Below are 23873 nucleotides of genomic sequence, written 5' to 3' on the forward strand. Positions count from 1 at the left end.
TCGACAGCCGCTGGTAGAACTCCACGGTGTCCGAGTGCGGGGGCGGCATCTGATGGTGGTAGGGGGGTGTCGGGCAGGGGTTCCGGGGGAGGTACTGCCTGTGGGGGGATGGGACGGTCAGTGCCGGTGCGCGGCAGCCCCCGGCCTCCCCGCCTTCTCTCCTTTCGTGGATCAAAGGGAGCCTCTCAGGCACCACCTCACCCAGCATTACCACCTCAGTCCCTGCGTCCTGTGGGGAGCCCAGGTCGAGGCTCCCTCGGACTCAGGGGCCCCGTACCCACCCCATGTGGCCCCTCACCGGATACGCTCAGAGTCTGAGGGGTGGGGCATGTGGTGCCAGGCGGCCTCTTCCATGGCCTGCTGGTAGAGCTGCTCCTTGGTGAGGGGCACAGGCCCCAGGGGACACACACCCAGCGACAGCGGTATGTTCACCTCTGACAGCTGCAGGGCCGGCTGGGCTGAGGCCGGGGGAGCTGACGTGCTGCTCAGGATGATGTCTGCGGGGAGGGCAGAGGTGGGGCCGGCGAGCGGTGAGGCTGGTGCGTCCGGCCCCTCCTGGACGGCCCGCCCCACCCCCGGAAGCTCACCTCGCTCAGTCAGGTGCAGCGTGGGAACGGGGTCCTCGATGCCGGAGCTGATGGCTGCCCGCTCCGCCATGGACTTCAAAGAGCTCAGAGGCTCAGGGGCCTGGGGAGGGAAGAGGTGCCTGGCCTGAGGTCCAGGGCCGAGGGCTGGCACTGGGTCCTCGTGGGCCCCGGCGCCCTCGCCTGCTCCGGTGGGGCTTCAGCTAAGCCAAGGCCGTTAGTGTAAGAGCACGTCCACTGCAGCACCTAACAGCGGGGAGAAAACCTGGACACGACCAAGTGTCCACCGACAGAGGGGCGCCTAGCACGTGTGGACCCTGCTGTGCAGCCCCGTGACAGTAACACACCAGCAGAGAGCCCGAGCGCCACCACCCTCACAGAACCGGCAGCAGCTCCCACTTGTCTGCACGCCTACACGCTGGGAGGAGCCCGCCCACTGCCGGCTGCCCCACGTGCGTCACTAAGACCCCCTGCCCCTCTCCACGGCCACCGGCCACCGCTGGCCACTGGCAGTCGCCTTCCACTCCTCTCGCCACCCCACTCCCCACGCCCTTCAGTCACCGAGGTCTCTCTGCCCTCGGAGGCACCTTCACTGCTGCCCCACACCGTCCTGGTCTCACAGGCCCCCGAGGGACCTTTCCAGCCATGTCTTTCTCTGTCATTTTTCTACTCAAAACCTTTCCACCACTCACCCAGTAATTAAAAAAAGAAAATGTTGTGGACCTGTTTTGAGAATCTCAAGGCTCATTTTTTCCCCCAGAAAAAGGCATACACTGAATTTCCTGTCCGTTGTATTTCTAAAATTTGGGTGCTCACTCGGAGCCAGAAGCTATCCTGAGAGCTATATGAGGACTATTCCCAAGCATCCTATCATATTTGAGGAGTGACTGCAATTACTTTCATTTTCCAGATGAAGGCAGGTACAGGAAGCAATGCAGGGCTTGGACCCTGAAAGTGGGGCCCTCCTCGCCCTGCCTCCTGCGGAAGTGAAGTTAAAACACACTGGCCCAGGGATTTCCCTGGCGGCCCAGTGGTTAGGACTCCACACTTTCACTGCGGAGGGCCTGGGTTCAATCCCTGGTCAGGGAACTAAGACCCTGCAAGACGTGCGGCGCGGCCAAAAAAACAAAAAACCCAAAATAAACCCCGAAACACACTGCCCCAGATGGTCACCCCACGTCCTGCGGCTGCCCTTTCAGACTCTGGCCCTGCAGTCAGCCTGCACCCCGTTCCTCTCGCCTCTGCCGAACCCTGCCGAACAGCTCTGGCATTAGCCCCCCCCCGTAGAACTCCAGCCCCGGGGCGGGGGCGCTTCTCCCTGTCAGCCCCCCCTGCCACTGTGACCCCACACGACCTGGCCCCGGTTCCACCTCAGAAACCTTGCTGGGCTGCCTCCCCAGGTTAAGTCAGATACACGCACGTGGGTCCACAGCACCCCGGCCCCCACCCCACCCAGACACGCCCGCCATACAGTCCCACTCTGCTCCCTGTACGGAAGGTGGGAAGCGGCTACATTTACCCAGCACAAAGTGGCTCACAGCAGACGTCAAGTGTTTTCTGGACTTAAATGTTTTTTTTAGAAGGCAAGAGGGTGGTGAGCTCTGGATGGTGGGTCACGTAAAGTAATACGTCTTATGGGGAGAAATGACCGAGGGCCGGAAGGAGAGCGATGACAGTGGACACCGGGGAGCGAGCAAGCAAGTACAATCAGGAACAAGGAAAGTACCCAGAGGGACAGAGACCCAGGTGGGGGTGGCAGAGAAGCCCGGAGATGATGTGAGCGTGCAGGTGTGCCAGGCGAGAGAAGCCAGAGCAACACAGTGAGGGCTGGAGGTGGAGATGGCAGGTAGAGACCTGCAGCCAGGGGACAGCGACCATCTGCAGTGGAGACACAGGGCCAGGACAGAGAGGCTCGGGGCCCGCCGGGGATGTGCGGGGCCCACCTTGATCTCCGGGGCAGCGCTGAACTGTGGAGGTCCATTGAGCAGGGCGCCGGCTGCCTTGGCCTCGCTGAAGCTGGGTGTCGGGGAGCTGGGAGGGTTCACAGGTAGTGGCACCAGGAGACTGGGTCCCCCCGAGTTGTTCCCTGAGCCTGGGGCCACGCCCCCAGCCCCCGTTGGGGCTGTCGCATTGGGTTCCTTCCTGGGGAGGGGTACAAAGGGTTGGAGGCTCAGAGGAGGGTCCCCAAGGGCGGGACAGACAGGAAGACTTGGGTGATGGGGGAAAGGAGTCAAAAAGGGAGAATGCACAGAACATGGGGCCAGCTGAGGGACGCAGACAGGAGAGAAGCTCTCTGGGCTAAGGGAGAACCGACCCCTTGCCATCACTTCCCAGTAAAGAAGGGCTGTGGAGGTGGGAACAAGCATTCTCAGGACGCTCCCAGAGACCCCACGGCTAAACGTTCTCTAGGAAGCAGGTGGGAGCACTTCTTACACGGAGTGGCCCGTGTAGGAGGGGGTGGGAAAGAGCCACACAACAGAGAAGCCCACCTAGAGCCCAGGGGTGAGGCACCCGGGGAGGAGGGAGGGAGGGGTCCGGGGGGGGGTCTCCCCCATTCCCACAGAGGACGCTGCGCTCTCTCTTGGGCCACTCTTCTGGGAAATGGTCTGACCTACGATCTGGAGGGGTGGCTGGGGAGAGGACGGACTGGGACCCTTCACTGTTAAGAAGTGGACGCTGAGCCCCTGACGGAGTGAGGAAGGCCCTGGGGCAGGACACAGAAAAGGGAGGAGGCGGCAGGGCACGAGACTCCTGCAGGAAAGGGAAGGCCAGAGCGTTCCAACGGGTCTCCGGGGGGCTCTGAGAACAATCCCACTTAGGCGAGGAATGTTCTAGGGCAGAGCTGGGGACCGATACCCCAGCTGGGAAAAAGTCGGGACTCAGCACCTAAGCGGGTGGGAGAGAGCTCTAGGGGAAGTCCCCACCGGCAAGGGCAGGGCCCGTATGCACCGTGTGGCGACCGTGTGGGCGGCCCCGTGCCTCCTCGTGCCAAAGGCTGCCTGTCCCCAGCCCTGCCCGAGGCCGGACACTCACGAGGTGCTGGGAGGTGGGTTGTGGGGGCCAGACGGGGGGCCCAGGGCCTGGCTGTTGGCACTGCTGCCCCCGCCGCTGCTGAGAGCCACCTCTGCCGGGCTGTCTGCCACTACTGAGCTGTAACCTGGGGGAAGGAAGAGGGGCTGAAAGGGGCCTGCGGCAGCCACCCCAGGACCCCCCGCCCGGCCGCCTCCCACTTACTGGTGGCGCCGTTCTGCTTGCCTCCGCCTCCGCCTCCGCCGGGCTGCACGCTGGGGGGCCGGGGCTGCGCGGGGCTGGGCCCACTGGGAGCTGGCGGGGCCACAGCCTGGGCGTAGGGGGCAGGCGTGCCCGAGCTGTGGCTGGGAGCTGGGCTGGCCTTGGCGCCCAGGGCGCTTGGGGGCGCTGCCGGGGCAGGGGCCCCGTTGTTGCCAGGGGCGGTGCTCAGGGCAGAGGCGGCGGGCGGGGGGCCGGAGGGGTAGCTTGGCGGCACAGCTGGGGACTGAGGGTGCTGGCTGCTGTGGACAGGCTTGGAGCCGTTTTTGGCTGGAGACTGCAGGTGGGAGGGAGGAGAGGGTCAGGACACAGTGGGCCGCAGGTCTCGCCAGCCTCCCGCACACCCCTCCCCGGAACAAGGCTCCATCCTCGGTGCTGGCCTTGCTGCCCCTCCCTGCGGACCCAGATGACCCCCATTTGCCCTCATGGCTTCAACCTCCACCTTCATGCGCACAACACTCGTGCATTTCTAGCCTGCATCCAGCTTGCCATGTCCTGCCTGGACATCCCCACGATGTCCCACAGGGATCTGAGACACCACTTGGGTGTAAGAGAAACCCATCCACCTGATGACAGAGCAGTAGTGGGAAACACATCAATGTCCTCAGTATGAGGTTAGCTGGACCCAGCCAGAAGTCCAAGGGGAGAAGAGAGAACAGCTGAAGATAGGATAGTAATTCTGAATGTCACTTAAAGGGTCCCAAAAGCAACTCAAGGGGCCGTTAATGACCAATACCCCACAGAGCACGTGGGGTAACGTGCGCCTGACAGCCCGCGGCTGAGCTGCTGACCATCCCTCTCAAGCCTACCCGGCAGCCGTCCTCACCGCTTCCTGGACCCATCCTGAGGCCCCACGGGCACCTCACGCTCACTCCACACCAAGCAGGACTTGCGATCAACTCCTTCCCAACACCACGCATGGTCACCCGGGTCCCACACCAGCCTCATCAACTCTGCCCTCAGGGTCTCCCTCAGGACCAGCCCTCCGATGAGCCCACAGAGGGGTTTCAGGCTCACTTTCCTCCTGCCTAAAGACAGCATTCCGGTGCAGCAGCATTTCCTAAAGTGTGCTGCTGCCCTGGGACACGTGAGCAGAATCCACAGGGTGCACCAAGGAGAAAAAACTCTCAGAGGCACTTCCCCTCTTGGAAACTTGTGATGCACACCGTCTGCGCAGCCAAGGCCCAGCGCGCGCCCAAGAAAAGAAACCTGTGTGGTTTTTGACCTACCATTTCTGGGGCTTGCTGGGCCCTTTCAGAGCTGGTCCACCAGGTGTGGGCCCCCCAGCCCAACAATCTAAGGTCCTGCGCTCACGGTCAGCCCAGCGGACCTGGCTGGGCTCACCTCTCCACACTTCCACGTCCACCACGACTGGCCTATGTCTCCTGCCGCTGCCCCACATGGGAATGTATCTTCCTCTAATGCCCACGGCAGACACCCTTCCCAAGAAGCATCTCCCGACCACAGCACCAGCCACGCACCTGTCTGCCTGCCCATCAGTACTGCAGGCCTCCCTCAGGGCAGCCTGACCCACCGCGTCCCCAAAGCCCAGCATGGGGGCCATACTCAGGCCTCAGTAAGCCTCTGGAAACCAGCGAATGAGCGAGTGCTGGGCCCATCAACGTCCAACGCCCATCGGACCCACCTGGCTGATTTCACTATCCGTCGAGCGTCCCCTCTTCTTGTCATCTTCAGAGTTTTCCTGAGGTTTGAGAGGTGCAGTCAGAAACCTGTGTGTCTCTAGGGACCCGACAGAGACGCCAACCTCCGAACCCCCGGACCTGAACCCAGCTGACCTACCTTCCAGCCCCAGAGCTGTTCAAGCCCCTATGACCTTCATCTCACTGGGGAACCTACCTAAACCCTGCCCCTTAGGGTGCTTGTCTTCTAAGGGGCCAGCACCACGTGCCAGGCTCTTAAGGGTCCAGGAACCTGCTCTCCTTCGAGTATCCAACTCCCCATCCCTTCCCAGGTGCCCAGTGCCCAGGCTCCTCGGCACCCCAGGCACCAGCCTCCCTCCTCCACACCCAGGACCCACGTGTGGCCCTAACTGCCCTATTGGCAATCTACAGCCCTTGGGGCCCAGACCCTGGATACTGAGGTTCCCCTCCTGCAGGACATTTCCTCAGCCCCCGGCCCCTGTGCCCTCCTTGGAGACTCAGACCCACAGGCCTCACCGTGGTGCAGTTGGCCGGGCTGGGCGGGATGGGCGAGCTGGAGGTGGTCGAAGTGGGCGTGCTGCTTGACTGGTTGAAGATCTCATCCTCCATGTGACTGTGGCTGGGCGGGGAGGTGGCGACCAGCGCCTGTGCTGTGGGGGCGTGAAGGCTGTGTGAGCTGGTGGGGACGCCTTCCCTCAGGCCTCCACCGCCCTTCACCCGCAGGCCAAGCCCGGGCCTCACGAATGTCCTCGAGGTCCAGGTCGTCGTAGAGGAACTCGTTCTCCTCGAAGTCGGGGTCCTGGGACGAGTCCACGTAGTACTCGACATCGTCCTTGATCTTGCGGATAGCGTCCACGAGGATGGAGTCGTTGTCCAGCATGCGCAGGATGGTCTCCAGCATGCGCACGTGGTAGCGGTGCTTCTCGATATGCCGCTTCAGGCCCTCGATCCGGTCCTGCTTCTGCTGGCGAGCCCAGGGCCAGGCTCAGGGGCTGCAGGGCCTGCCCTGCCCCTCCTGCCCCCACAGAACCCGTCCTCAGTCCCTGACCCTGGTGGAGACCCAGAGGCCCCACTCCAGCCCCTCCGGGGTCTGCCCGCCTTGACCCCTCAGGGATCCCGCGGCTCCTCCCACCCCGACATCCCTGGAAACTGCTGAAGGAGCCAGGGATCCCGGCATCTCCCCTACAACGTGGCCCGATCTGCACCCCGCCTGACCGTCCAGCCCACCCACCAGCTCCGACCACCTTCTGGAATACAGGAGCACAGCCGCCCCTGTCTTGCTCTAACAGTAATAATGGCAATCCCCGTTTGGGGGAAGCTTGTTGTTTACAACTCTGAGCATCTGTCACCACCATGACCCTCACCCCCAACCACGTGTCCCTAAGAGGAAGCCCAGATTCAGAGACCTGTCTCCTAGGCCCCTTCCCAAGGCCCCACTCCCTTTAGGATTTGACATCCTAGCCCCAGTTCCAAATCCCTCCTGCCTGCAAGGACCTCCCTCCAAGCCCACGGTTCCAGACCCCTCAGTCTCAGACACGCAACTCCGGCACACCGCCACCCCCAGCTTCCCAAGGAGCCAGCTCTCTGTCCCCCATACTTCCTGGGTCAATACGCAGAGACAGGCTGCAGCCCTAGGAACTCGGACCCTACAACCCTGGCTTTCTGGAATTTGGGTCCTGAGCCCTGGCTCTGTCTCCGACCACTCTTCTCAGGCTCAATGAGCCACTCCTCCATGCCCGCCCTGCCCACTCCTGCTGTCCTCTCCTTAGGACCCGGGCCCTCTAGGTGCTGTGAGGCCGCAGCCGCAGCTCCTCAACCTCCCCGCCCTGGGCGGCCCTCGGGTCTCACACTTACTCTGCGACCCAAGCAGAGCTCAGCATCTTCCCCCAAAGGGCTCCTCTTCTTGTCGGCTCCACAGTTTACCCAGACACCCAGGTGGGACCCTGGCGTCTGCCTCATCTGTTCCCTGCACGCCCCACCCTCCAGTCAGCTGCTAAGCCCTCCCCATCCCACCCCTTGACCCCCTAATTCCAGCTGCCAGCCCTGTCTGCCTCAGGAGCCCAGAGAGCCGGCCTCTCCTGATCGCCAGCCCATCTCTGTCCTCTGGGCACAGGGGCCCCCCACTCACATCCTTGTCGCCCTTCTTCTTGCGTGTTTGCACCGACAGTGACTCCACTTCACTCTCAAACTGGTCCACCTGCATGTTTAGGGTGTCGATGGTATTCTGGGGGTGGGAGGGGAAAGGCAAGCGGTCAGCCAGAGCCCTCTCATACAGCCAGGGTCCGGGCCCCAGGTCACCTCCTCCTCTACCCTGACTCACCGTGAGCCACTGGCCGACCTCCTCCTTTTCCTTCTGGGCAGGGTCCACCTTCTGTGCCAGGCCCAGGCCCTCCTTGCTATAGGCTTTGGTCTTGGTCTCTCGCTCCACAACTTTGAACCGTTCCATTTGCTGTGGAGAGCACAGTTGGAAGGGGGATCCCGAAGGTGGGAGAGCAGCTGACTCAGGGCCAGTGGACACTCAAACCGGAGCCCCACTCTCAGGTTCCCAGCCCTTTGCCTCCCACCTTCCCCAGGTACAGAGACCTCACTCTTCTCGGGACCTCTGGGGCCCCAAGAATCCGACCCCCCCACACACACCTCTCAGGTAGCAGACTCTGGGCTCCTACCGTCTCAATGAGCTTGCGGTTGTCTATAAGCTGCCTCTTGTCCTTGATCTCATTGGATGCTACCCAAGTCTTGATCTGGTCCCTCAGCCGCTGGAGGTGGGAACAGCAAGACACTCAGGACCCGGGCGCCGAGGCCCCCGCCCCCTCCTCTCCCTGTTCCCCCCGCCCTCAGGACACAGGAGTCCGGGCCCCCAGCCCCCTCACTTGAAGCTTCTTAATCTCCTTCTTTAGATCAGCCTCATACTTTTCTTTCTGGTTCGCGTTGGCTGCATTGTGGAGCTGAGGGATGGAGAGAATCCAGGAGTTTGTGTGGTTCTGGCTGTCCTACTGCCCACTCCAGTGGTAAAACTCCAGTCTCTCTCTGCGGGCCGGGGACTCTGGGGACAACCCCCCCAAGGACCAATCCATCTCAGAGCTGCTTCTCTGAGGTCCTTGGCACCTGGACATGCAGGCCCTCTCCCTGGTTGACACTCAGGAACTCCTCAACTTTGTCCTGTTCTCTCCTCCCTAGAGACCCACCCAGATTTTTAGGGGCCAGCCCCTGTACCTTCTGCCAAATATCTTCAAACTGCTCCACGCCCTCGGACACCTTCTTGAGGCAGCGATCAATCTCACCTGGCCAGGGAGGAAGGCAGGCTGTTAGCATCCTGCCAAGGCAGCAGGGCTCCAAAGAGGAGTTCCGAGGAGAGTGAGCACGTGGCCACACAGGCAGCAGGCAGTGGACCTAGTACCTTGGAGCTTGCGCTTGTCCGCCATCTTCCCTGCCCTACAGACGCACTCTCTTCATACTCTCTTGGAGAAGGACGCTGCTGGGAGAGATTGGGAAGGAGCACACACACATTTACTCCCCGCTGGCCCGGACCCAGAGACATGAACGAGGTTGGGAATAGGGTGCATGGGACGGAAAGGGGAAGGTGCATTCACTATCTGATGACAGAGACTGGGCCCAGTTCTCCTTTTGCTGCCTTGACTGCCCAGCACAGGGTCTGGTCCAGAAAAGGACTCTGGAAGTTTGCTGAAAGAAGGAAATAGATATACTCTTTGGGACTTCCCTGGTGGCGCAGTGGTTGAGAACCCGCCTGCCAATGCAGGGGACACGGGTTCGAGCCCTGGTCCGGGAAGATCCCACATGCCGCGGAGCAACTAAGCCTGTGCGCCACAACTACTGAGCCTGCGCTCTAGAGCCCGCGAGCCACAACTACCGAAGCCCACGCGCCTAAAGCCCGTGCTCCGCAACAAGAGAAGCCACCGCACGGAAACGAAGAGTAGCCCCTGCTCGCCACAACCAGAGAAAAAGCCCGCGCGCAGCAAGGAAGACCCAACGCGGCCAAAAATAGATAAATACATAAATAAACAAATAAGATATACTTTTTGTGTGCCTCTGACCCAGGAAGTGGAAAACTCCTAGAGCATGGAGCACTTTCCCCCCAGATGATACTCAAAAGGATTTTTTAGAGCAGGAAAATGTCATGCAGCACACAGCTGCCTGCTAGGGACAAAGGCCTTAGACCTGGAGACCACAATTCCCACAGAGAAGTCAAGCACACAGGTGACCAGAATCCTAACACAGGGCGAGGCTACTCCTCAGATAAGTCAGGAGACAAAGAATTTTGCATCCCATGGAGAAGGGCCCGATACCATTTATACGTGTATCAGTTGTAAGGAACAAAGGGGAAGTGCAGTGGGGGGACACACGGAAGATGCCTACAACTGTGAAAGCCAAACCCACCCACACAGACACGGCTGGATCCCAAGTAGAAGAGGGCTTTAGACCTCGGACAAATTTATTCCAGAGAAGGAGCCTTAAACCAAAGGAGATAATACTCCTAACCCAAAAAGGGTAATACCAAAAAGGGTTAGAGGTTTGGGGGCAGAAAGCATCACTCGAGAGAAGAGCAGGAGAAGAGAGAACTCTTACGAAGATGAGAGGATGAAAGGGAACCTGAACTGGGAGGGAGCTATCTATCGGCACACACGAAGGAATTACATGTCAAGTGCACTACTGGTAATGTAAACTCAGGGAAACATAAACCCTCAGACAAGCACCCAATACTTAGAGACATGGGCACCTCCATCCTAAAGGAAGTTACGTGCAACCCAGAGGGGACTGAGGTCAAAGAGGAGTCACCAGAAGCTTTCGCCCAGGGGGAAGCGGCACCTTAGGGCCCGACACCAAAACCAGGAGAGATGGGGAGCCTTGGGGAGGGAGGGCTATGCCTGTGCTGCAGCGAGGGGGCCTCTACTGAAAAGCATGGCTTCCTGAGACCTGGGGAGTGCCCACTCTACAGGCCTAAGGCAGGGTGCCCCAGAGCAGCCCCAACTGCCCAGGGAGAAAGAGCCCTACACGGAGGACTCAGAGCCTTAACCCAGAGGGAAGAGACAGCAAGAGGGCCCCCACCCACTGTGAAGGGAACGCAAAGAAGAGTCCGGCCCAACAGAACCTTCCACAGTGACAGAAACGTTCCGTATCTGTGCCACTGAACGCTCGACAGCTCCAAACGTGGCTAGTGCAACACAGAATGGAATGAAAAATTTTTCTGCTAACTAGTTAAAATTTAAATCACACGTGGCTAGCAACTACTGGTGGCACAGGGTATCAGAGAGCACGCCTTAGAACCAGAAGCCCACGTGACGGGGCTGGCCCTCAACCTCAGAGCAGCGTCCTCCACAGGGACCCACTTGCATGACAGCAGACCTTTGACTTGGGGGAGCGTGGATCTCCCCCATAAAGTAGCAAGCAAGAGGAATGGCAGCACCCTTGGCCCAGGGCTGGCTGACATGCCAAGGTGGGGCCCAATCCCAACACGGGAAATTCCAGCTCCAGGAAGGCGAAGCAGCCAGAAGAAGGATTCAGGAGAGAGCTGCACAGAGGGGACTCAAACTGAGGTGGGGCAAGCGCCTTTGATGTGGGAGCTCACACAAGGGCCTGGACCCCAACACTGAGGTGTGCAGGAGAGAGTCTTCACTCCAACACCACGACGCTGAAAAGCCTCTTACTGCCCAGGGGTGTGGGGTGGGTACAGGAAGCTTAGACAGGCACTTATACTCCCGGCCTCTGTCCCAGGAGCCCAATGCTGGGGCACGGCCGGGTGGTCCAGCCCAAAGGGACAGGACGCCCAGTTTACACCCCTAAACAAGGCACTGCACGCTTTAGGGAGGGGAGGCTTTCTCCAGGTCCCCACACTGAGTGGGCTGGGACACCCAGCCCAGCTGAGGAGTTGATACCCTCCAGAGGGGGCAACAGACAGTGGCAGCAGGAAGTCCTGAAGGAGTCGGAAGCAAGGTGCCAAGGCAACGAGAGCCCCAGCCGGGGGAGTGGGGTTTCAGACAGAACCTCAAAGTGGGCAACAACTGAGACCGGGAGACCTGCCCTGAGGAAGGCAGTTCCTCCAGAGAAGGGCAAGTACGCCGGGCTCTCCACAGAAAAACCCCACAGCAAGAGGGTGCCTGTACCTTAGATCCCCAGCAAAGGACCAGAAAGGAAGCTGGGGCCTGAGTCCTGAAGTAGAGATGCCCTCACAGAGGAGTCCCATGCTTAGAGAGCTGGGAGCCCCCGCGCTCTGGGAGGGTCCACCAAGATGCTCCAGGGAAGGTAACCATGGCAGGCCCACTCTGAGACAGGCAGGCATCTCAGGGAAAGGACCTGGTGTCCTCACCGTGTGGAGTCTCAAACGGCACCGAGGAATCTGGGAACCTTGGCCCCGGAGACTTAACCAAAAGACTCTGTCCGAGAAGGCACATCCCCACGAGTAAGGAGCCTACACTGAGCAGGTGGGTAGGGTGAGCCATGTGCCAGACCCACAAGAGCCAACACCATAAAGTGAGGGGCTGAAAGTAACAAAGAGCCCCAAACGGCACCTCAGGGGAGATGACACTGCCACACGGAGCGGCCTGGTGAGGAGTGGGGCAGGAGGAGCAGAAAGCTTAGTCCTGGGGAACCAAGCCAAGCGGTCCCCGATCCTGGGGCTGTCACGTGCCGATACACAGCAGCCGTGTACCGTGGGGAGAGGAGATCGGGCCTGCTGGGAAGTGATGCTGGAAGGCCATCCTGAACTTGGGAGGCTGCTGACGCTGTCACACAGAGATCTGAGAGGCCGGAAGGTGGATGTATTAGGTCCTGGGGCGGAGGGAGTTACCTCCCCACTGCGAGGCCCAGTACCAAGGGTGGGGGACTGGAAATCCCACCTTGGAAAGGTTACACCAGAGGAATCTTTAGTCCTGGGGAAGGTGACAACAGTGGGGTCGCCCCCTCAAGTCTCAGGGATCTCACACCCCCACGTCAAGGAACCTGTGCCTCAGGAGACGGCAGAAGCCTAGTCCCACCCAGTGGGACATCACAAGCAGGGGCTGAAGCATTAGCCCTGGGCACCAACACCTGAGAGGGTCCTTAGTCCCACAGGAGGGGACACACAGAAAGGCAGAGACACCTCAAATCCAAGAGTGGCCAATACAGGCAGGAACCTTACCCCTGGAGGAGGCAACACTGAGAGGCTCCTCGTCCTGGAAAGAGGCACCACTCCAGCCCCAAAACCCCACACCTCACAGTACAAGAACCTCAGATCTAAGAAGTCTTACACTCCTAGGGGGTTCTAGCAGGGTGGGCATGGGTAGGGATGAGCCCTGGTTCCACGACTGTTACACCAAGAGGGTTCTCTAGTGCCAGGAAGCGCACACATCCACAATGAGGAGCCCTAGAGGAGCACCGAGGGGGTGGGATCCTTGACCCCTGGAAAGACGATACCCCAGTGGAGGAACTGATGTGAATGCAGATAGAAGGCTCAGACCGAGGAAAGCGACAGCCTACACGGTGAGGGCAGTGGCGGAAGGTGTCAAAAAACAAACAGTACGGAAAGGACAGGAGCATCAACCTCGGGGGAGGTGACAGCCCCTGAACCAACAGGCAGGTCCTGCTTAGACACAGGGGTGCTGGCGCTGCCCACAACAGGAGATCATTAACAACGTGGAGAAAGCAGGAACCTGGGAGGCGCCACCAAAAGAGAACCAGGTACCTGAGACCCAGGGGAGCTCAAGAGCCCCACCAAAAGGACCCCGAGGCGGGAGTGACATGGAGAGGAAGCCCACACCGGGAGCGGGGTGGGCAGAGTCTGGATCCAGGCAGAGCTCACATCCAACAAGCCAGAGACCGATACCCAGACCCAAGAAGTAAGAGCGGAGGCCTGAGCGGGTAACGCCGAGGACAATCCTGACTCTCCAAGGGGTACGGCCTGGGCTGTGGGATGTGGAAGCCTTAGACGTGGGGAACTTTTCACTACAGAGGCGTAAACTTGGGCTGAGGCTCCAACTCATGGAGGTGGCATCTTCACTCCAGGGGAGTTCATCCCCCACCCCATCCCCAAATAGGAGAGTGGCGCCCACAGCGGGAGCGGAGCGGAGAGAGGAGCGCTGGCCCCGGGAAGGCTGACCCCCTCTCGCCACGGGGGTCCTCAACCAGTGGACTCACAGCCCCACACCCACGCGGAGGGGGGCAGCCTCGCCCCGAGACCGCTCCCCAGCACAGGGGCTGCTGCCGAGGGGGGCAGGCACCTGAGCCCCGAGAGGGCGGGCACCTGCGGCCAAGGCGCCTCCATCCTTCCAGCTCCTCCCGACGCGGAGAGGGGCGGGCACCTCGCACCCTCACACCCCACGGGGGCTCGACGCGGACGCCGCGCGGGGCCGGGGTCGCGGGAAGACCCCCGGGCGCCGCCGAGGGGCGTGGAGGAGGGAGCGGGGGCGGGGGAGCCGCGCACCGCCGGGCCGACGGCGAGCGCCGGGGCCGCGCGGTGGCGGGGGCGCCTCGCCTGGGGCGGCCATATCGCGACAGGCGGCGGGGTCGCAGGGGCGGGAGGCGGCGGGGAAGGCGGCCGACGGCGCCGGGGGAGGAGGGGAAGGGGTCCGGCCCAGCCGAGCCTGACGCTCTCACCACAGGAGCTGGCGCCGCCGCTGAGGAGCGTATCGCGACAGGCGGGGGAGGCGAGCGCCCGCCGCCTTTTTCTCGCGCCCCGGGCCCGGGCGCTATCGCGATAGCGGCGCGAAGCGGAAGTGGGGTGGGGGGAAGTGGGCCCGGGGTTGTTCTGACGACGGGGGTCGGGGCTCAAGGGAGGCCGCGGCGTCTGCCGATGGCTCCGCGGAAGCTGACCGGGCCCGGTCCAAGATGGCGGCGGCGGAGGAGGCCTCCCCTCCTCTCTTCTCGTCTCTGGCGCCGACCCGCCCCCGAGCCCCGAATATAGGCCTGCCATTGCTCCGGCCGCACGTCGCTCTTGCCCCTCGGACGCGCTCTATTGGTTCTTGGCGGGGATGCGGCCGGCCCCCTCTCTCCTATTGGGCAATCTCTCCAAGGCGCGGCGTTCGATTGGCCTCCTGCGCGGGCTGCTAGGATTGGCTCAGGTTTTCTTCCCCGCTCCTCCGCCTCCTCCCGCCTCGGGGCACAACACGCCAGCGCGAGGACTCGTGCGTCAATCCAGAGACCTGTGTCGTGCTGATTGGATACACCCGCCCCCTTCTCTTAAGCCAATTGGTCGGAGGGAGGAGCTAGGCTGATCAGGGGCGGGAAGTCGTCCGTCAAGTTTGGAGCCGTTTTCAATTGGCCGTGGGGGCGGGGGGGGGACATTCTGCCCTGAAGTCATTGGCTGGTCCAGGAAGTGGGTGGGGAAAGCGGAGGAAGGCATGGAGAGTGGGCGATAGAGGCCGCGTACCTAATGGGAGAAAGACAGGTGCCTTCAAAGCGGGGGCCGGGCTGAAGTCATCTGCCAATGAAGACAGCCCCTGGGCTGGTAGGGAGGAGCCGGGAAAGAGGGTCCACCCCTCTTTTTCGTTGGCCCCGTTTTCGTTCCTCCCAGAGTGTCCAATAGTTTGGCGAGTGGGCGGTAACCACTCCTAAGGCGTGTGAAACGGGGCGTAGCAGGCAGGCTTGGAACCTGGGAGCATCCTTCCACCTCCCTTGGGTCCTGGCCGGGCAGGCCGGTCTCTGTCTGTGAGCTGCACAGTCTTCAAGTGCCTGTATTTGGCATATCTTTGAGACACAGAGGAAGGGAGGAAAGGAAGGAAGCAGGAGATGATGCCCCAAGTCACTGGCATCACGCATAGCTGAATTGTTGGTTGGGAAGCGCCATGGAGGCATGGAGTATTTGTCCTGCTTCTGTGTGGTTACATGACCGTGGGACAGTAATTCTCCTCTGCACCTCCATTTCCCTGGTGTTGTGAGGACGCCGCAGAAGGTACAGATGAGAGTCCCTGTTCCCCTCCCACGGCTGCCTCCTAACACCTACTGGTCCTTCAGATCTCAGCTCAGTGGTCTTTTCTAGCGGGAAAACTTCCCTGACCTCCCGTGCTGAGTGCTCACGTGAGCCCTGTTCGTTCGGATTTACTTTTGCACGTATACTGTCATTTTCTTAATTATTTGAATCTCCCCCTCCGGATTTTTGCATCCCCAGCGCTTAGCAGCAAGAAGCACTCAGTAACCGTTTGCTGAATGAATACCTGGATGAACACGGGGAATGACTTGTGCTTAAACCTTGCTAGGCACTGGTGCTCTGGCAAACCAGGAGGCATTTGCCCTGGGTCACACAGTCAAGATGAAATCATTTCTGCCCATCTCCTCTAGGTGGAGGAAAGTAAGATAAATCCAAGGGAAATGCAAGTGAGAACTGCATCAGAATCGCCTGTGGCAAGGCAGGCAATGGTTGTAAAAACGCAGTGCTCTTAGGCCCACACAGATCTGGGAAATGAAGCCTGGGGATCTGTATTTTTACAGACTTCCTGGGTGATCACTAGAGGTCTTTATTTTTTTTTTTTAATATTTACTTGGTTGCGCCAGGCCTTAGTTGCGGCAGGCAGTCTCCTTAGTTGCGGCTTGCCAGCTGCTCAGTTGTGGCATGTGAACTCTTAGTTGCGGCACGCACGTGGGATCTAGTTCCCTGACAAGGGATCGAACTCAGGCCCCCTGCATTGGGAGTGTGGCGTCTTAACCACTGCACCACCAGGGAAGTCCCTCGTTCGAGTTTAAGAAATATTGATCCAGAAGACTCTTGTTATTTAAAGTGTGGTCCCTGCATCAGCAGCATAAACACCACCTGGGAAGTTGTTAGAAAGTCATGTTTTTGAGCCCCACCGTAGACCAACTGAATCGGAAACCTGGGCCCTGTAACCCGTTTTAACAGTCCTTCCAGGCAATTCGGAGGCATATGAAACTTGGAGAAACTAAGAGTATTCGGGACTGCAGGGCCAGGTGACTCAGATTCCTTCTTGAAATTCTTCACACCTCCTTGCCCCCTCCACCGTTCGATTCAGTCTGGCCTGGGGAGATGGGGACTCTGAAGAGCTGTGGACAGACGGCCCTTCCCTGGCACCCCCAGAGACAGAGATCAGCAAAGGTCATCACTTTTAAGCAAGGCTGATCTAAAGTTCAGGGATAAATCTGGGGAAACAGTTATGTGACCTGGAGTAATCTGGCCTTTGGAAAGGACCTCCCCGGTGTGCAGACTCTTTCATGTGAGGGAGGGGAGAGATTCAGAGAGGGCCTCTGAGGTCCAGAGACAGAGCCCTGGGCTGAGGGAGGGACTGGGGACCGAAGACACACACAGAGCCCCTAGTGGTGATGGGGGAGTCCCAGAGAGAGGAACAGAAAGAGAGAGATCTCAGGTAGGACCCAGTGAGCCAGAAAGAGACCCAGGGAGAAAGCTCGAGCTAGAGAGGCATCACTCCCCCGGGGCTGGTCCTCCTGGGTAATTAAGAGAAGTGCTGACCGTGCAGGTAAGTGAGCAGCTGTGAAGCCCATCTCCCGGCATGGGGTAGGGTGCAGGTAAGTGAGCAGCTGTGAAGCCCATCTCCCGGCATGGGGTAGGCTACCCCTGGCGGCACGGCGCTCTCTCTACCAGGCAGGAACTTTCATAGCACTGAGTCCCTGCCAGGGCTGGGCACCTGTCTGCTCCACCCTGCCAGGGCTTGGCACACCAGGGAGGGAGGGGGAGTCCTCAGCAAACAGTGGACAGAATAACAAAAGTGCCTGGTCGTGGGGCCCTGACGGTGAGCCCGGTGCTAAGTGCTTCCTGGGCATCTTTTACGTCCTCACAGGTGCGCCTGGTGGTTGAAGTGTGGAGGCTTGGAAGGCGGCAGAGGCCAAGTGCATGAGATGCCACGACCACCCAGGGCGGCCTGCATTGAAAGCTGGGGCGTCAGAACGACCGGGGTTCTCTGAGGGGCCTGGAGACGGAGAGGGCTCTTCTCTTCCCGGGACTGCACGATGAGGAAGTGACAGGCCCGGGGTTGGATCCAGATTCCAGGGAGCCCAAGCTCTGTCCCCCCAAACCCCATAGCTCTGACCCCCCAAACCGCCTGGGCGTTCGGCAAACGATCCCTCGCCAAGGACAGATCCTGATAACGTGCTTTTAATTGCACTTATTCCAAAGGTATTTCCTTTCCCGGTTACAATAAAAAAGACGCGTGTGAAGGCTGGCCGTGCGCGCGAGTGGGGCGGCGATCTCGGTGCTCCGGGACCGGGCCTTCTCCCGAGCCTCGCCGGACAGTCCCAGCACCGGCTGGCACGGGGCGGCTCTCCTTGCCGGAACCTCCCAGCCCCGTCCTGACCCCATCCCTTCGGGGAGGTGGGGCCTCCGCGTCCCGCCGGCGGGGGGAGGCCCGGGGCGCCGGCCGTCAGGCGGACGCGCCGCCGCTCTTCTCAGCCTTGACCTTGAGGAACTCGGCCGCGCTGGAGAAGTACTTCTGGTTGGCCTCGGCCACCTTCTTCTCGGCCGCCTGCGGGTTCACAATCTCCAGGCCCTGGGCAGGGGAGGGACGCGGGGTGAGGCGGGGAGACGCGCCCGGGCCCCAGCAGTGCCCCCGCCCAGCTCCCCCAGCTCCCAGCGAAGGAATCACGAAATGTCAGGGGCCCAATGGGCCCTTCCCAGTGGTCCCCGGGCTCTGGGCAGACATGTGGACAGTCTGCCAGCCCCCAAATCTCCCCCACCTTGGGAGATTCTGACTCTGCGGGCCGCGGGGTGGGGGAAGAGGGGAGGATCTGGGCATCTGAATTTTCAGCAGGTTCCCCAGGGGATTTTAATACCACCACCATTGGAGAACAGCTGATCCTGTTCGGTTCCTGAATGAGGAAACTGAGTCCCAGAAGTAAGTGGCTTGCCTGCAGTCCCAGCACAAATAGCACCAACCCCACCGAGGATTTAACGACCAGCTCTGGGGACCTGATGCGTGGCAGGCATTGTTGTGAATGTTTTACACACGGCGATTGCCATCTTCTCGCTGAGGCCTCCCCTGGAGGCTCCCCATCTCCCTTAGTCCTTTCAGTCTCCGGCACTTTCCACCTTCCAATACACTATGTATCTTAGTTATCTGTCCCCCTGCCACCCCCTAAGCTCTGGGAGGGCAAAACTTCCTGTCTCTGTTTTGTGGCTTTGTCCCGGCACCTGCAACAGTGCTCGGAATTTAGCAGGCACTCAGCAGACACCTGCTGATGGAGGGAATGAGCTGGTGCTCCGCAGATCCCAAGGGCCACACCAGCGCTATTTGGTGGGCGAATAAACCGAGGCACGGACCCGACAGGTGAGTGAGTGACCTGCCCCGGCTCCATCCTGTGCTCTGGTGGTTGGCTGGGGTCCCAACTGCCCAGCCCACCTACCTAACCTTTCCTGTGTGGGGCCCTGAGGTGGCCCCAGCCACCCGGCTCTTGGAAGGTGGGGACCCAGAGCCTCAGGGAGGGACTGAGCCTGCTCAAGGTCATAGAGACCAACTGGTCCCTGGTAACTCCGAGTGCTGGGAACCCAGACACGCCCTTCTGGGGCTTCAGTGGCGCCCACTACCCCCACGGCAGCCCTGAGAGGGGCCCTGTCGTGTGCTCGTTCCGCAGGCGAAGCAGCCGCAGCCCAGGAGGGGACGGGGTTCCCCTGGGCCTCCTGACCCCGGGGGCCCGGTACCTGGAGCGGGGTGAAGGCCACGCTGGAAGCAGTCCCCGAGGAGCGGTCGCGGATGGTGGACTTGCCGCCATACACCACGCTCTGCTTCTGCAGGGTCCGCTGTGGGGAGGGCCGGGGAGGTGCAGACTGTGGCTGGGGCCCACGCACCCGAGCCTGCAGCCCCTCACCCTCAGCCCCCGCCCGCTGCCGTACCTGCAGCGTCTTGGAGATCCTGGCTTTGGTGGCCTCGTTCACCTGTGTCTGCCGCACCCGCCCACTGCCCGACTTGCCCAGGTGGCCCAGGCTGAAGCCCAGGTCCTCCTGGTAGGCGTCCTCCTCGATCTGGTGGGAGGGGAAGGCGTCCAGTGCCAGCTGCCTTCTCAGTCAGCTAGAGGCCCAGGCACCCACCCCATTGGCCGGCCCTATTCAGGTGGCTACTGGGCCCCGAGTGCAGTGAGCCTTGCTGGCGCCCCAGCAAGGAGGTCAGGTCCCGTTACTGCTCCCTGAGCTCACAGCTGAGAGGAACCATGCGTGTGCGTGTGTGTGGTGTTAAGAACCGCAATGGGTTTCACTGATGAAAGGGCATGTGAGCCAGTTCTTGCAGGATCAGTAGGGTGATGCTCGGGTAACAAGAGCCTGGCAGGGGTGGAGCCTGGGGAAGGGCATGTATGGGGAGGGGGGCGCGGTGGGACACGAGACTGGGAGGCCTGCAGGGGTCTGATCCTGAACAGCCTCCAGTGCCTGGGTGGATGGGAAGCCTTGGGGCGAGGGGGGCCGGTGCCGGGTGGATGGGGCAGGGAGAGACTGGAGGCCGGGGTTGGGGGGACCAGGGAGGAGGCTAAGGTGTTGTACTGGGGGGGGGGGGGGCGGGTGCCGGGTGGATGGGGAGGGGAGAGACGGGGGGCCGGGGTTGGGGGGACCAGGGAGGAGGCTAAGGTGTTGTCCTGGATCTGGGGGGGGCGGGGGGGGCATGGCCACAGGTGGAGAGGAAGGAATGCAGCAGGGGGCGGGGGCAGAGCGGGGTGGGGTCTGACCTCCCCGAAGCTCATGCGGTTGGCCTGCTTCCGGATCTCAGTCAGCCCCAGCCGCTCCTTCATCTTGCGGTACCTGGGGACAGGGCAGGGGGTCAGCGGGGAGGGTGCAAGCCTCTCCCCTTCCCATTCTGTCCCGGCCCGACTGGTCCCCGGGCCCCACCTGCGGCCGCCTCTCTTCTTACGCTGCCCGTCGAGGGGCGCGGGCAGCGGCTTCACCTGCTTCACGGGCGGCGGCTCCTGCCACTTGTCGAACTTGCGCTCGATCTCATCCTTCAGCTCGTAGCCCACCTGGGGAGGAAGGGGTGGGGGTCCTGCAGCTGCTCCCTCGGGCCGGGCCTGTCCGCCCGGCCCCCTCGTTCCCACGCAGCCCTGGAGGACCTCGACCCTCTGGGCTGTGGGTTTAAGTCGCACCTACCACACGATGCTCCCACACTGTATCGCAGGCTCAGCTCTCTCCTCTCAACACTGCGCCCCACAGGCAACGGCGCAGACAGAGCTCCCGCGCCCACTCCCCACTCCGCCCCAGCTCTCCTCAGGTCAGTAAGTGGCGATGCCCTGGAGTCGGCCACACTCCGAGAGTCCCGCCAGGCTCTTCCTTCAGGAAGGACCCCAAATCGGCCCCCTTTCAGCACCCCCACTGAGGCCAAGCTCCCCAGGTTGCGAGAGGCTGCACGTGATCTGCCCCCCTCCCGCCAGCCTCCTCTCCCTGGAGCTCGCCTCCAGCCTCAGGGCCTGTGCACCGACTGTTCCCTCTGCTTGAGACACCCTTCCCCCCAGCATCCACAGGACTTGCATGCTAACTGCACTCAGGTCTATGTTAAACCCTCACCCTCCTCGGAGAAGCCCTCCCTGAGCTCCAGGTTAATCAGTCTCACCTCCCTCGCCACCCCCAGTGCCCTGCATCTGTCTTCCCAGGCTTTACTCAGCACCACTGGACACACCGCAGACCTACCGCTTGTGTCTTCTCGGCCTGCCCCCAGCCAGAATGGAGATGGCATGGAGGCAGGGCTTTTGTCTGTGCGGCTCACTGCTGTACCCCCAGCATCCAGGCCAGCGGTCAGAGAGAGACTGAACCCCTGAACCCACGGTGCTCGGGTGGGTGCTTGGAAAACAATAATGCACAAAACAGAAAACATCTACTCTCCCAGAACAAGTCCGCCAAGGAACACAGGTTGATGGAATAATTACGTGAACAATGACAGTTCTGGTAGAGGGGACAGATCCTGGTGTAGTAGGCGAATAAATACCTCCCCCTCCCCCAAAGGTGTCCACAACCAACTCTCTGGTCCCTGCGAATGTGTCACTTTACCTGACAAAAGGGACTTTGCAGATGTGACTGGGTTAAGGATCTGGAAACGGGGAGAGGGTGCCTTAGAGGATCAGTGTGGACCCAGTGTAATCACTGGGTCCTTAAAAGAGTCAAAGGAGATGTGAAGACAGAAGCAGAGTCAGAGAGAGCTGGGAAGATGCTACGCTGGCTTTGAAGATGGAGGAAGGGGCCACAAGCCAAGGGACGCAGGTGGCCTGTGGAAGCTGCAAGAGGCAGCGGAGCCATCCTCCCCTTGAGCCTCCGGAAGGAATGAACCCTGCCAACCCCTTGATTTCAGGCCAGGGAACCCGCCATGGTCTTCTGACCTACAGAACTCGAAGACAGTAACCCTGTGTTGCTTTAGGCCACTAAACTTGCGGTAATCTTGTCACAGCAGCAGCAACAAGAAACTCGTACAGCAGGGGGAGGGGACGCTGACCTCAGTAGGGGCCACGACAAACACCCCCGCCTCTGCCCTGTTAGGACAGCGCTCGCTGTGCTGGGTCCTCTACTGACAGCTCTCCCTGAGACAGACCACATACCACCCGGACAGACGCCGCCCGCCCCTCACCTTCCCCTCTGTGCTCTCATGGAAACTGTCCACTCGGGCTGCCAGCGTGCACTTGGCAGCCACCAGCCGGGCCGCCTTCCGCCGGAGATCCTAGAGTCATGGACAGGAAGGCAAAGTCAGTGTGAGGATGCAATCAGATGCCAGCGTTTCCACAACTCTAGCCACCGTCTCCATTTCCGCCTGTCAGCATTTCACCTTTACCGCTATCGCCTTACTGTAATAATGTGTTACAGTAACAAATTATCATTGTCAGTGATAATGATAACCCACTTCCCCATTTGCACAGAAGACTGAATTGCATTACTACAGATGGAAGATTATCAAATACGGAGCAAATACCTACATTAAAATTTAAAACATCCATCTGTGTATCACCAAAAATGGTGTCATGTGCCACAAAAGGTAGGGGCCGAGTTCTGAGAAATACCACGATGGTACCTGTAACACCCACAGCCCCAAGTCTCGGTGACTAGTAGTAATGGTAGTGGTAGCAATAATAATAAAGAATAACAGTAATAATAATAACATAGTAAGCCAGCGGCAGCTAGGCGTAGAGGAGAATTTAACCCTGTCCTAAGAAGTCTGGCCTTGGCCCTGGCTCCTGGGTGGTGATCTGTGCTGGTAGGGGCCTGGGTAAGCCAGGGAACAGCACTGTGACTTAGGGTGGGGTCTCTGGGTCATGGGGTCCCAGCCATGTCTGTGCCCCCGAGCCTCGGCAGAGACTGAGCCCCGAGGCCCCGCTGGGCTTCCCGGCGGCGCCGCGTTTGGGACTCCTGGACCCTGCCCTTGTGCCTCCCCTCGGCCAGCGTTACTCTGGGTGCGCTCGCTGTGATAAACCGTAGCCCTAGGTGGATTAGCTCAAGGTGAGCTCTCTGAGTCCTTCTAGTGGCCACTGAACCTGACCGTGGTCTTGGGAACCCCGAACTCACAAGCTTAACACTTCCGTTGCTTTTTACGTGCGAGGCCTGATGTCAAGGTGTTTTGTACGAGTGGGTCCTCGTCTCGACCCCATGAAGCAGGTTCAGTTCACCCCACTTACAGACGGGGAGCCTGAGGAGGGGCTAGAACTCCAACTTGGCCTATCAGCTCCAGCGTCCTTGTTCGTACACCCTGTGTGGCCCATCCTCCAGGGTCCTGACCCCTGACGTCAGCAGAGACCCTTGGGACCCAAGGAGCAGCAGGGGGAGGGGGTGCCCTTTGGGGCACAGCATAAGGTTCCAAGGTGGGTGGGACTCACCGGGGGCAGGGACTGCACGATGTCGCTGTGGTAGATGTAGCCGGTGTGGGGCAGCACTGAGGTGGATGAGAAGCCGGACAGCGTCTTGCGCTGGGCCCCGAGCAGCATGATGTTGCAGGCGGGCATCTTGGAGAGGTTGGTCAGGCCGCCGGCCACCCCTGCAGCGGGACGGAGGGAGGGAGAGGCTCAGAAGGACCGGGGGGATTTGTCTGGGGGCTCGCCGTGCGCTGCACCTTCACAGGAGTTTCTGGTTGGAGCCCCGAGGCGGCCCCGCCAAGGAGGGCCGACGTGTCCCGCCTCCGAGAGGGGTTTGGAGGAGGCTCAGAGAGGTGAAGCAACTTGCTAAAGGTGCACAGTGAGCAGACTGGCCCAACAGGAACCTGACCCAAGTCTGCGAAGCCACACAGCCCCTGCTCTGGCCTCAGAGTGGTTTTCACCGCGCTGTGGGCTCGCGACAACAGGGCCCGGGTGTGAATCACCTCTGGGCTCCCTTGAGCGTGTCTGCGGGCATGGGGGAGGGGAAGAGGAGCTGCAGGTAAATACTGTTAAGTAGTTCTACCTGTGAAGTGGGATTACTGTGTGCAGGGCCCTGTGCTGGGCGCTTTTTTTTTTTTTTTTTTTT

At 60.7% G+C, this 23873-nt stretch overlaps 2 protein-coding genes across 2 annotated transcripts in view; both read right to left on the bottom strand.

Annotated features, from left to right (window-relative positions):
- CNOT3 (CCR4-NOT transcription complex subunit 3) overlaps window positions 1-8976 on the bottom strand; it is an 11551-nt gene extending 2575 nt beyond the window's left edge. Inside the window, 15 exon segments of the mRNA XM_007463859.1 lie at window positions 6-98; window positions 299-497; window positions 588-687; window positions 2528-2726; window positions 3618-3741; window positions 3819-4149; window positions 5518-5574; window positions 6050-6183; window positions 6275-6494; window positions 7662-7757; window positions 7854-7982; window positions 8200-8289; window positions 8404-8478; window positions 8747-8814; window positions 8931-8976. Of these exon segments, the coding sequence (XP_007463921.1) occupies window positions 6-98; window positions 299-497; window positions 588-687; window positions 2528-2726; window positions 3618-3741; window positions 3819-4149; window positions 5518-5574; window positions 6050-6183; window positions 6275-6494; window positions 7662-7757; window positions 7854-7982; window positions 8200-8289; window positions 8404-8478; window positions 8747-8814; window positions 8931-8955 (1940 nt within the window). The 5' untranslated portion in view covers window positions 8956-8976.
- An 8871-nt stretch (window positions 8977-17847) lies between these two features.
- Window positions 17848-23873, bottom strand: part of PRPF31 (pre-mRNA processing factor 31) — a 17116-nt gene continuing 11090 nt past the window's right edge. The window contains exons 8-14 of the mRNA XM_007463862.1: window positions 23252-23409; window positions 22015-22104; window positions 20295-20422; window positions 20135-20207; window positions 19314-19442; window positions 19122-19220; window positions 17848-17973 (exon numbers count right to left, since the gene is read on the bottom strand). Coding sequence (XP_007463924.1) covers window positions 17848-17973; window positions 19122-19220; window positions 19314-19442; window positions 20135-20207; window positions 20295-20422; window positions 22015-22104; window positions 23252-23409 — 803 coding nt within the window. The remainder of the gene's footprint in view (window positions 17974-19121; window positions 19221-19313; window positions 19443-20134; window positions 20208-20294; window positions 20423-22014; window positions 22105-23251; window positions 23410-23873) is intronic.

The sequence above is a fragment of the Lipotes vexillifer genome, unplaced genomic scaffold (assembly GCF_000442215.2).
Source record: "Lipotes vexillifer unplaced genomic scaffold, Lipotes_vexillifer_v1.1 scaffold1060, whole genome shotgun sequence".
Taxonomy (NCBI): Eukaryota; Metazoa; Chordata; class Mammalia; order Artiodactyla; family Lipotidae; genus Lipotes; species Lipotes vexillifer.